General features: G+C 47.9%; 1 protein-coding gene across 3 annotated transcripts in view; it reads left to right on the forward strand.

Moving 5' to 3' along the window:
• Positions 1 to 1,660: 1,660 nt before the first annotated feature.
• Positions 1,661 to 13,075, forward strand: part of FIGNL1 (fidgetin like 1) — a 61,921-nt gene continuing 50,506 nt past the window's right edge. The window contains exon 1 of one of the 3 annotated variants that reach the window (XM_078688106.1): positions 1,661 to 1,766. Coding sequence is in view for 1 of the 3 variants with exons in the window: in XM_078688105.1 (XP_078544231.1) it covers positions 3,108 to 3,186 (79 nt within the window). In the remaining 2 variants the exon portion in view is untranslated. Of the gene's footprint in view, positions 1,767 to 2,970; positions 3,187 to 13,075 lie in introns of those variants that run through there. The other 2 variants (XM_078688107.1, XM_078688105.1) reach the window with 2 other exon arrangements.

Raw genomic sequence — 13,075 nt, forward strand, 5'->3', positions numbered from 1 at the left:
CGCCTGCATTACGCACTACGCCTCTGCACTACGCACTATGCACTACGCCTCTGCACTACGCACTACGCCTCTGCACTACGCACTACGCCTCTGCACTCTGCACTGCGCACTACGCCTCTGCACTACGCACTACGCCTCTGCACTACGCACTACGCCTCTGCACTATGCACTACGCCTCTGCACTCTGCACTACGCCTCTGCAATACGCACTACGCCTCTGCACTACGCCTCTGCACTACGCACTACGCCTCTGCACTACGCACTATGCCTCTGCACTACGCACTACGCCTCTGCACTACGCACTCTGCACTACGCACTACGCCTCTGCACTACGCCTCTGCACTACGCCTCTGCACTACGCACTATGCCTCTGCACTACGCACTACGCCTCTGCACTACGCACTACACCTCTGCACTACGCACTACGCCTCTGCACTACGCCTCTGCACTACGCACCAGATCTGATGCATGTGATTCTCTACAAAAAACACAGCCCACCACCATCTGCCTTCAATTACCGGCACCTCGGACAGCTGGTAATTGAGGATTTATGTATTCTTCTGCGCGTTTCCGAACAGCAGCGCTCGCACCATCTGGATTGCATTACACGGCCACTCTGACAGCTCCTAATTAAGATTAATTACTCTGCCGTGCTCGTTCTCGCACAGAATATGCCACATCAGGCACGCGTAAATTACTTACAGCCTATCACGTCAACGCTACTAAATACACAGCACAGCGAAGACGAATCACTAGGCAGATTCCATAAAAAACTAAGGAATGTGCCAGCCTGGACCCCTTTCTGCATTGAACACATAAGAGCTCGCAAGCTCCGCCTCCACGAAGTGGAGGCTTAGGCCCGAGCCCTAAAAAGGGTTGAGTCTGTATAATAGTTGACAGCAAAACTAAAAGGTCAGCTAGATATTTCACTTTTTTCATATTTATTGGCCCAATCTAGCTGTGTGGTACAGCCCCCCCTCCACCTTTTGGTACCGAGTATCTTAAATGGCATGCCTCTCTTATAACAGCAGTGCCACCACTGCCCTTCCATATCTGGTGATTTGTAGCAGTTTTAAGATCTTCTAATGGTTTCTGATTGCTCAAATGAGTGTCATTTTTTATTTTTAAATGATTCTCTGGTCTTCATTGCTTCATTTTACTCACGAGAAAGTGTCACACATTACTTGTTGAAATGTAACTCCTTAGAACTCTGAAATAATGTATATAAACATCAATTGTCTCATCTTCTTTCTCACTCATTTCTCCAATCCATGCACTCTCATTATCTAACTTATTCATCCATGGATCTGCTCATGCACTTAGAAGCCACTTTATGTGTTCACCCTTATTTCCACGATCCATGCATCCTGCTATTCACCTACTAACCTATCCAAGAAGCACTCGCTTAAATGTATTCACTTATCCATGCACTCAGCCCCCCTTTCATTCATTCATAATCCCACACACTAAAGAGCACAAAATCATAAGCTTCTTTGTTCGAAAGCACAGCAGACATTGCAGGCAAATTATGAAATGTACTCCAGCGCTCTAGTTCTTATTACAACTGCGGCATGGTAACAATGCTAAAATGGCCACCATGGGACAGCATTTCAGTAGTATACCTGTTAGTCCTATTTCTATTTCTCTGCTTTTCTCAGCATGTGTGTCTGATTTGCCAGGTCAGGCTAGTGGCGCCGATTTGTAGCGAAGTTGGGGAGAAAGAGAGAAGAGTAAGAGTTGTTGTTGCATTCAACTCTTCCACAGGGGTAAGAAGAAGACTTGGCGCATCGGTAGTTTGTTTTAAGAGAGGCGGGTGGGAATTCCCCACTGTCCCCACATTCTTGCTGGCAAACCAATCTTCGTTTAAGAAGGAGGGAGCACTGTCGGACTGCGTCGGGTGAATCATTTGCAAGAGTACATACAGAGTGGCATCCCCTCCCCCCCACAAGACCCAAATGTGGAGCTTTATTTAATGGGTGGGAGTACAAGTGCTCTGGGCCAAAGCAATTAACGTCTTGGATACTTTCATGTTAGTAAAGCCTTTAAAGGCTTTAACTCTGGTGGCGCTCTGTGCGACAATGATTCTTGGCGCCCCGGCCCTGAGTAAAACATCGCGCACAGCAAGCAGGCACAAAGCATCCAACCGTTCCCATTGTTACAGACCTTGTGTGGCAACAGATATGATGCCTCTAAGTGTTTCGGAGACTTTGTATTGTGGTACACAGGTTCCACTGGCTCGGTCGTAAAATTATCTCTCTAGTTTATGTGGGGGCACCCCGAAGTCAAGCTCTAAACATGATGAGTTTGCCGAGCAGACCCGAGAACCAAATGCAACTTTCATGATGGTACCTTATGGAAACTCTGGAAAGCGTGTGAAATCACTTGGATTCTCTAATCTTAAATACTGTGCAGCTCTCCTTGTGAGCAGGCATAGCAATGCCATGGTCCTTTGAGTTAACACTCCCACCACGTAATTCCAGCCTTCCTTCCGGACTATTATGACCATGTGATAAAAAATAAAATAAAAAGTATGTAAACTACGATCCAGACTGCAGTGGGGATCAGCGAGTTTGGGGGCGGGGCCAGACGTGGTTAAAAAGAACAAAGTGTTCTGCAAATACTTTGCTGACCTTTCACCATTAGGTAATTACATATACAGTATAATGCACACACCTTAAATTGAACTTAAATGCCAATTAAATTGAGCAGTCAGAAATGCCCTCTCTTACGTTAGGAAAGGTCAGTTGGTTAATGCAATTACTGCAGATATCTGTGTGTGTAACCAGTCGCAGACCAGTTTCCTGTTTGGCACAGTTGAAAATAGTTATGTGTATTTACAGTGCAGCAATGCGTCATCAAGCGACTGAAAGTACTGTGAACATGCAAGTCATTATTTTTAAATTGTATTACACGTACTATAAGAATCAATCAATCAGTGGTTTGTAAAGCACGCTACTCACCCGGGAGGGTCTCAAGGCGCTGGGGTGGGGTACGCCGCTCCTGTTCAGTCGAACAGCCAGGTCTTGAGTGTCTTCCTGAAGATGTTCAGAGAGGGAGTGCGTCTGATGTTGATCGGGACCTTGCTCCAGGTCTTGGCTGCGATGTAGATGAAGGCTCTTCCACCTTTTCTGGCTCTGCGGATGCACAGGGTTTTGGCGAGGTCGGCTGATCGAAGGTTTCTCTTGGGTACGTGAAAGGAGATTCTCTCATTGAGGTATTGGGGTCCGGTGTTGTGGAAGCAGTTGGAGGCATGGGTGAGTATCATGAAGGTTACTCTCATCTCAACGGGGAGCCAGTGGAGGTTTCGCAGGTGTTGGGTCATGTGCTTGTGATGAGGGATGCCAAGGACAAGTCTGGCGCCAGTGTCCTGTATGGTCTGGAGTTTGCGGAGCAGAGACTTGTTGATCCCAGCGTAGAGGGCGTTTCCATAGTCCAGTCTGCTGGTTATGGGAGTGGGTGACGGTCTTTCTTAATTTAGGGGGGCGGGGGGTCCATTTGAAGGTCTTTCGGAGGATTTCATTGAAGCAGCAGGAGGCGACGGCGTTGACCTGTTGGGTCATTGACAGGGCGGAGTAGAGTACGATGCTGAGGTTTCGTCTGTGGGGGTGAGCAAGCAGCCGAGGGTGGTGGGCCACCAGGAGTTGTCCCATGCAGAGGGGGAGGGTCCGAGGACGAGGACCTCTGTCTTCTCTGAGTTGAGCTTCAGGCAGCTATTGCTCATCCAGTATCCAACGTCCTTCATTCCTTCCTGGAATTTGAGACTGGTGATGATGGGGTCCTTGGTGAGGATGGGGTCCTTGGTGAGGTACAGGATGAGCTGGATTTTGTCGGCGTAGGATACTATGCTGAGTCCGTGCTGTCTGATGGCGGTGAGGGGGCCATGTAGCTGTTGAAGAGCATGGGGCTGAACGACAATCCCTGGGTTCTCCGCAGTTGGTTTCAGAGAAGAACGACGGCAGTCTGATTCTTTGGGTTCTGCCTGTGAGGAAGGAGCGGATCCAGTTGAGTGTGGTTCCCTCAATGCCTGCGTCGTGGAGTCTGGTGGTAAGTGTGCTGTGGGAGATGGTGTCAAACGCTGCAGAGAGGTTGAGTAAGATCTGGGCCGCGGTGTGTCCTAGGTCGAAGAGGGTGCGGATGACAGTGGCGGCGAGTAGAGCGGTCACTGTGCTGTGGTTGCTGCGGAATCCGGATTGGGAGGGCTCGAGGATGGAGTTTTTTTCAATTAATTTTGTTAGTTCGGCGTTGACGGGTTGCTCTGTGACTTTGGCCGCAAAGGGGAGGAGGGAGATGGATCGGTAGTTCTTGAGGTCCGTGGGATCTGCTGAGGGCTTCTTCAGTAGGGGTCTGACTTTTGCGTGCTTCCAGTCGTCTGGAAAGATGCCGGTCTTGAGGGTTGCATTGATGGTGCGTCGTAGTTCCAGGGCGATGGGGGTGACGGCTCTGTGGAAGTGGTGGTGACTGGGGTCCAGGAGGAGATGGTGGGCTGGCTGGTGTTGCTGGCATAGAGAGTGGTTTCGAAGTCAGGTGTCTGGTCCTGGAAGTTGTCGTAGAAGCCCTGGAGTTTCAGATGAAAGTAAAAGCCAAGCTTGTTGCAGAGGTCCTGGGATGGGGTGATGTCTGTGGTTTCGCTGGGGGGGGGGGGCTTGGTGAATTCTTGGATGTTGCTTTAGAGTTCCTTGGAGTTGGCGAGGATCTTGTTCTGGATGAAGGTCCTTTTGGTGGATCTGATGCGTTGGTGGTATTCCGTCATGGCTTTCTTGTAGGTGGTGCGATCTTCCGACGTTTTGCTGTTTCTCCAGTTCTTCTTGAGACATCTGCAGGTGCATCTGGATTGTTGGAGTTCTGTGGTGAACCAGGTGGCCTTCCTGGGGCGGTGTATGTCGGGGTTGCATAGCGGTGCAAGCTCATCTGCGCAGTTGGAGATCCATCTGTGGAGTTCTTTGGCTGCAAGGTTGGCGTCGGTCGAGGTAGTGGGGGCATCGCGATTGATGGTGGAGTTGAGCGGCTACTCATTGACTTTGCTCGTTTCTTCGTGGAGTGCGGGCTGCTGGTCTGGGTGGCGTGGGTTTGTTGTGGAGGAATGTACGCAGTTGCAGTGGTGGTCAGTCCAAGGGGTTTGTGTGGTGTGGTTGAAGCAGATGTTGTTTCCTCCTATGAAGATGGGGTCGAGGGTCTGCCTTGTGGTTAGGCGTGGTGACGAGCTGTTTCAGTCTGATGTTGGCGAGGTTGTCCAGGAGGGTGGTGGAATTGGGGGTCGCTGGGATTGTCGAGGTGGAAGTTCAGGTCTCCGATGAGTATGTAGTCCGTGGAGGTGATGCTGTGGGGTGCGATGAGGTCAGCGATGGCAGTGGCGAACGAGGCACAAGGTCCCGGTGATTTGTAGTCGAGGGTGCTGCAAAGTGTGGTTCTGGGGCTGGGCTGGACCTGGAAGTGAAGGTGTTCGGTGGCGGAGACTGAATCACTTGTGGTGGAGGTGAAGAGTCGGAGGGAGTTCTTGTGTGCGATGGGGAGTCCTCCTCCTGGGTGGTTGGGGCGGTCCTTCCTCTGCATCTTGTATCCGTCAGGGATGGCGGTGGTGATGTTGGGTCGGAGGAGGCGCTGTTCCAGGTTTCTGTGAAGAACACAACGTCTGGCAAGAGCGTGTCAAGGAGGTCCCAGATCTCTTCGGCGTGTCTGTGGAGGGGAGCGCACTTTGAGGAGGATCCATTTCAGGGTTTCGGTGGTGTTGGCGTCCAACGTGGTGGCGGTATCCGTGGGTGCGCGGAGGGTGTTGAAGGTCTGGCGGCAGTGACGGCAGGTGAACTGGCTGTGGATGGTGTTCGGCGTGGACAGCTGGCAGTTGTTCCTTCGGGGTTGAGTGCGAGGAGGGCGGCAGAATCGTAGTGGTGGGTGGCCAGAGGAACAGATAGGGTGCTGCAAAATGTGCTAAGAGAATTAGTGTTTAAAAACTAGTTCCATAAAAAATGTAATTTGTACTAATATGCAATCAAACATTACAGAGAAAAAATAAGTTTTCATTAGAGGGAGGCTTGTGAGAAGGCTTGTTTCTTCTACTATCAGCCTCTTCCTTGTCTTCACAGTTCAGGCGAACCCCTACCTATCCTTACAGCCAGATGGTCAGCATTATTAGTTCTGGGGCGGTTGTTTTTCAACAAGAAGTATTGGAACTATCCTGATAAAATTAAAAAAAGATTGGGAATATCGTTCCTCGTAGATCTGTCCACTTCAGCCTCTGAATGTTTGTAAACAACCTTCCCACTGACAGCGTCCATTTTATTAATGAAAACTGGCCAGAAAAGGTAATGTTTCCCTCTCTTATCTGAGGGACACCTTCACACCATAAAACCTTTTGTTCTTTTTTTTTTTTTCCCGTAATTTTTTATTAAAGATTATATTTACATGGAGCATACATATACATGGGAAGAAGAAAAGAAAAGAAAAAACGCCCCGGGGGGAGGGGGGGTGTTTGGGGGAGGTCTTCTTGGTCACAGTCTTTCTTGGCGTTAGTCCATCCGATCACGTTTCCACTCATTGTTGGTCCGTTTGTACCTCCGTCCAGGCGCGCAACACCCATTGGGCTCACCGGGCTTCACCCCCCCCCCCCGTCGCCTCCTCTGCCCGGGCTAAGATGACACGCACTGAAATCATTAACTAACGCTGCGCATCGGAGCCGAGAATGTGATTTTTTATTATGCATTCTGAGAGGCCCAGCAGCCCGAGCAGACAGCCAGCCTCTGAACAGTTTCCTCGAGTGAACCCCCCTGCCCTCACCTCTTGATTTCCTTTAGAGTGGCGCCGCCGAGGTGAAATCCTTGCCTGAAGGCAGGGATTTCACCTAAGCACTTGATGGGTTATAAGCATGGGGTGTGAAGTGCACAGCAGGGGGGAAGGCATGGCCAGTGCAGGTGACGCTTTTCTTTTGTATGGGAATTTCTGCTGGTGTCATAGCCCAGGGTGTGCTGTCTGTGCACTTGTATAGATGTGTATTCCATACAAGTTCACAGACAGCAAACCCTGGGCTAAGACACCAGCAGAAATTAATTTTCAAAGTAAAAGCATCACCTGCACTGCCATCCCTTTCACCCTGCTGTCTGTGCACTTGGATGGAATTCACATCCACCGCACTGCTCACCAGATAAATGGTGAACAGGGCCATGGATCTTTCTATTTTCGCATCCAAGGGCAGCAGCGAAGAAGCAGAGGGGACCCAGGCAAGGAGAATCCAGGAGACCTATCTACTCTGAGACCTTCGAGAGGCTGGATGCATTTTAGGGTTCTGAGTGGGTATGGGTTTTGGGGTTCCAGGGGGCAATTTTAGGGTTTAGGGTGGGTATGGGTTTTGGGGTGCCAGGGGTCATTTTAGGGTTCAGCGTGGGTATGTGTTTTGGTGTGCCAGGGGTAATTTTAGGGTTCAGGGAAGGTGTGGGTTTTGGGGTGTCAGCGGGCAATTTTAGGGTTCAGGGTGGGTATGGGTTATGGGGGGCCGGGGGAATTTATGGTTCAGCATGGGTATGGGTTTTTGGGTGCCAGAGGGTAATTTTAGGGTGTGGGGTGGGTATGGGTTTTGGGGTGCCAGGGGTGGGGGGGATACTTTTAGGGTTCAGGGTGGGTGTGGGTTTTGGGGTGCCATGGGATTAATTTTAGGGTTCAGCGTGGGTATGTGTTTTATAGTGCCAGGGGTAATTTTAGGGTTTAGGGCAGGTGTGGGTTTTGGTATGTTAGGGGGCTATTTTAGGGTTCAGGGTGGTTATGGGGCGCCAGAGGGGAATTTATGGTTCTGCATGGGTATGGGTTTTGGGGTGCCTGGGGTAATTTTAAGGTTCAGGGTGGGTATGGGTTTTGGAGGGCAATGAGGGAATTTATGGTTCAGCATGGGTATGGTTTCTGGGGTGCCCAGGGGTAATTTAAGGTTCAGGGTGGTAATGGGTTTTGGGGTGCCAGGGGGTAATTTTAGGGTGTGGGGTGGGTATGGGTTTTGGGGTGCCGCGGGGGGGGGGATAATTTTAGGGATCAGGATGGGTATGGGTTTTGGGGTGCCAGGGGTAATTTTAGGGTTCAGGGCGGGTATGGGTTTTAGGGTATGAGGGGGTTAATGTTAGGGTTCAGCGTGGGTATGTGTTTTGGTGTGTCAGGGGTAATTTTAAGATTCAGGGTGAGTATGGGTTTTGGGGGGCAAGGGTGTAATTTTAGGGATCACTGCGGGTATGGGTTTTGGGGTGCCAGGGGTCATTTTAGGGTTCAGGGTGGGTATGGGTTTTGGGGTGCCAGGGGGGTGATTTTAGGGTTCAGGGTGGTAATGGGTTTTGGGGTGCCAGGGGGTAATTTTAGGGTGTGGGGTGGGTATGGGTCTTGGGGTGCCGGGTGGATAATTTTAGGGATCGGTATGGGTTTTGGGGTGCCAGGGGGAATTTTAGGGTTCAGGGCGGGTATGGGTTTTAGGGTGTGAGGGGGTTAATGTTAGGGTTCAGCGTGGGTATGTGTTTTGGTGTGTCAGGGGTAATTTTAAGATTCAGGGTGAGTATGGGTTTTGGGGGGCAAGGGTGTAATTTTAGGGATCACTGCGGGTATGGGTTTTGGGGTGCCAGGGGTCATTTTAGGGTTCAGGGTGGGTATGGGTTTTGGGGTGCCAGGGGTAATTTAAGGGTTCAGGGCGGGTATGGGCTTTGGGGCTCCAGGGGGTTGATTTTAGGGTTCAGGGTGGTAATGGGTTTTGGGGTGCCAGGGGGTAATTTTAGGGTGTGGGGTGAGTATGGGTTTTGGGGTGCCAGGGGGGGGGATAATTTTAGGGATCAGGATGGGTATGGGTTTTGGGGTGCCGGGGGTAATTTTAGGGTTCAGGGCGGGTATGGGTTTTAAGGTGTGAGGGGGCATTAACCGATCCTGATTATCTGCCATTTTAGCTCCGCCCCATTGATTAACATTAGCCACGCCCCTTCTTTTGCCATGTTAGCCCCCCCGAAATGAAGACCTAGTTGCGCCCCTGCCTCCGTCCCCCCTCATTCCGAAAGAGCTTCACATTTGCAGTTAAGAACAAAAGGGTTGTAACAACAAACCTTTTGTTCTTAACTGCAAATGTGAAGCTCTTTTGTGCTTTGAAGCTAGAAACAAACACCCGCAGGAAACAAATGTGAATCAATGACAAATGTAATGCTTAAAAAAGCTCACCCAGCATATTTAGTTTACCCACTAAATGCAGTTTAAACATAAATTGCCCAGGTTCCACATGTGTATTTAAAAATATTGTCACTTTCAAACATTTCTGAGATCAGTTAACTTTGATATGCTGATCTGCCCCGAGCCTGCGCTAAACCATTTTATCTTCAAGCGCTGCGAGGCCCTAGGGCAGTTATGCGCTATACAAATGCAATTTTTCATTTAATTTCATTTCATATGTGGAAACAATGGCTTTGATTTATGAAAAGTAAAACTTAAAATGTGTTATTTTCTCATTTCTGTGTGAGTAAGCCAATTTGTAGTTTTTGTTCAATAGGTCCTTCATTTAAGTGAGGATCATTATAAGGACATAAAATCGTTTTTGTGACATCACTTCCTATGATGTGGTTGAGAATTGCATATGATAACTTGTCGCCCCGCTATTTTCATTAGGACAAGTGTTGTCGCAACCTCTTTTGGTTTACGTTAATGAACTTATTTGGAATATCAAGTGCCCTTTTGCGATGCTGGAAAATGCAATTGTTAGGTTAGAAAAACCGAGTGAGAGGTGTGGACCCCTTTGCGATGTCAATAAGCTCATTTCTAATGTCAGGGAAGCATTATGTGATGTTACGAATCCCCGTTTACTGGTGTTAAACCTGCAGCACTGTTATGAAGCCTATTTGTGATGGTAGATGGACTCGCTCTCATGCTAGCAAATCATTTTGTGTTCCTTGAAAGCCCTATTGTATTAGCAGACAATTCTATTCTGGTGTTACGATCCCCATTCTAAAGTCAGAAATGCTTCTGTTGATGTCACGAAGCCCCAGTGTGATATCATGGTATACTGTTGTCGGGAAGATCCAATGATCCAAATGATCTTTCAGAACCCTTATTGTGCAGGTGCAAAGTTTTATTAGCACATTGTTGAGAGTCCATTGAGTATAATATTGTGCTCAGGGCTTATAACGGCTGGTTTAAGCCTTTTGCGCCAACATTCCAATGTTTGTCTTTCTGTATTTGTAATTTAGAACATTCTACTCTCATTGTGTGGAATGTTGTTATAGCCTTTTGGCCTCGGGGTATACCTGTTGTTAAAGGCCCACCCCCTCGGTATAGGTCTGCGGCTCGGTCTCCTATATCTGGTTCAGGGCCTTTAGCAACTGGTATAGCTCTCAGAAGCCCGCTATATGGCTATATTATGTCATCAAGCCTTATTGTTGTCAGCTCTTATGTGATTCATAAAGCCTTGTTGTGACGTATAAAAGCCTGATTTCGATGGAATTAAGTAGTCTTATGCTGTTATAAGCCCTATTGTGATGTGAAACAGACGTATTGTGAAGTCAGAGCGCTGTGTTTCATAGAAGGAAGGTATATCGTGATGTCTGAAAGACCTTTGAGAGCTGAATCCCATTGCTGTGTCGTAAAACCATGTTGTTATATTAAGAAACCCTTTTGTGATGTCAGATAAAAAAAAAAACCTTGATGTCATGGACTTCTTTTGTGTTGCTAGTGGTTTGAAGTTCCGTATTGTGAAATCTGAAATCTGAAATCCAAATTGTGCTGTTAGTTTTAGTGTCTCTGATGTTCCATCTCTCATGCACGAATTCAGTAAAACGTAGCTGCTTGAATAAAGCTGAGATGCCTGTTTGGCATAGCTGCCAAGGTTTTGGATCTCTATGTGAGACATTTTCATAATTTCAGTGTAATTATGAGTGGCATTTCAATGACAATGAGTGACACTTTCTCAGAAGCAAAATCAACCAATGAAGATGAGGGATACATATAAATATCAGAAATGATACCCGTTTGAGCAACAAGAAACTCCAAGATCTTAAAACTGCTCTAAAGCACCAGAAATGGAGGTAGTAATCTAGTGCCCTTATAACCTAAGAGGCGACCACCCAACATCATCATCCATGAACAGTGAGTTACATCATAAATGCTGGTCTCCTTAGTGAGCACCCACTCTGAAACGCAGCTGCCTGATCGCGCCACTCTGCCATTAATGCGTCTGACACGCATTCAGGGTGGCTGCTACTTACTTGTTCAACACTTTGCAGGAGGCGCCGTGACTGTGTCTGCAACTGCCCTCCTAATATTACCAAATGTTTGTCCCCGATGTAGCTCGATTGGTCAGTGTGTATTATTTACGTATGGAACAATGTAAGGAACAATGTAAGTCTATCAGCCAGGAATTTCACATATATTTTGATGTCAAGATATAATAATGTTATTTGTCTGTTAGATCATCTTTTCATAGGAGATCTCTATCTGGGTTATGCATGACTGTAATATCTGGACCCTACATGGTTTGAGTCACTATTCCCATATTGGCATGTTTTAAAAAACCTGTGACTGGTAATGTATAAAATGATTCAATATGGTGTCAAAGTCGATGCCTCTTGATATGGCAACACACAGTGCACATAAACGTATGTGAGAAGAATGAGTTAAAATTTAAAATAATAGTAACATTACTTTGGCTAGGGCAAAGACTGCATTCTTAAAAAAGAAATGTATCGTAGCAGTTTGTGAAACAAAAAACAGTGACCGTAATATGCATTTTTTCCTAGGAAGCACAGCTCCATAAAATATACAGGATCTAAGTTTTTCATACCATAAAACTTGTAAAACTTGTCAAAATTCGATTCCGAATAACTTAACCAGGTACTCCAGTAAAAAAACAGCTCCAGTTCCCCAAATCAGCTCTCCGTTTCTTGCAGCCTGCACACATTTTACTTACAAAGTGTACACTTGTTACTTACCATGTCAGGCTTGGTTTCCTTTTCAGATATAACCATTCAAGGCAGGATCCAGGCTCCTCAGGCCCCGAGCAACTGACTCCTGGGCAACAATCATTTCTGTTTGGCGCCCACCTCCTCAGCCACTGTAGGATAGTCCGCTTTCGGTTGGCGGCCTAGTCAGTGTGACAAGTCTGTCCAGGGCTGGCAGCCCCTGGCTGTTGCACAGCTGGGTGACGCTCAGGCACAGAGTGCGCTAGAGAGAGAGACTCGGACCCCAGGCTCGGCAATTTCGGATTTGCAGCAGGCGGCGGCGGCCATATGACGGGGCCACAGTGCGGGCGGCCAGGTTGATGCAAGCAGCAGCAGCGCTGCTTAAAGAGAGCCATGACGGGGCCACAGTGCGTGCGGCCAGGTTGAAGCAAGCAGCAGCAGCGCTGCTTAAAGAGAGCCATGATTATGATTTTGGCCTGGTCTGTGCGCAAACCAAGCAGCTCAAAATTTCGTCTGCAACAGGACATAACGTCACCCCGCAGCGACACGTCCGGGCGGCCAGATTTATTACTACCTGACTGGCAGAGTGGTACCGGGGATTAAGATACATTGTAGCAGAGCAGTGAGCTGCCTGCCAGCGGTAGCTTAACTGCGGGCACACCAAGCCTGCACGAGCTGTGTGTGAAGGCCAGGGGCGAAGTGCTAATAGCTGCCACACACTTCAGTTTAAGGCAGCACTTCAGCAGACACATCATGTGGAATGCATCATATGCGTGACAACGCATTTCAGTGCGGTGAAGCGGACCACCACTCTGAAATGCGTTAGTGTCACACCTGATGCGTGATACTTGGCAGGACTGGTTTGGTTATGTATGCAATTGTTATTTGTATAGCGCAAACCTAGGAATGATACAATTACGTTTATGCCTCAATATTTATCCCAGGCAATATTATTGATTATAACATACAAATATATTTTCACAAGAACCCAAATGGAATAAAATTCGGATCCATAGAAATGATGGTGTGGCTTTGATCGATATGACATTTAATTACATTTGTTTACTGTTGCCATCTTTAGCTTCTTTAACACTGGGCCAATAAAGTCCAGAAGTATCATTATGATGTCCTAAATAAATCAGGTTGCTCTGGCGTCCCTATAAAAGAGGCAGCTTTCGTTTAAA

The sequence above is a fragment of the Lissotriton helveticus genome, chromosome 4_1 (assembly GCF_964261635.1).
Source record: "Lissotriton helveticus chromosome 4_1, aLisHel1.1, whole genome shotgun sequence".
NCBI lineage: Eukaryota > Metazoa > Chordata > Amphibia > Caudata > Salamandridae > Lissotriton > Lissotriton helveticus.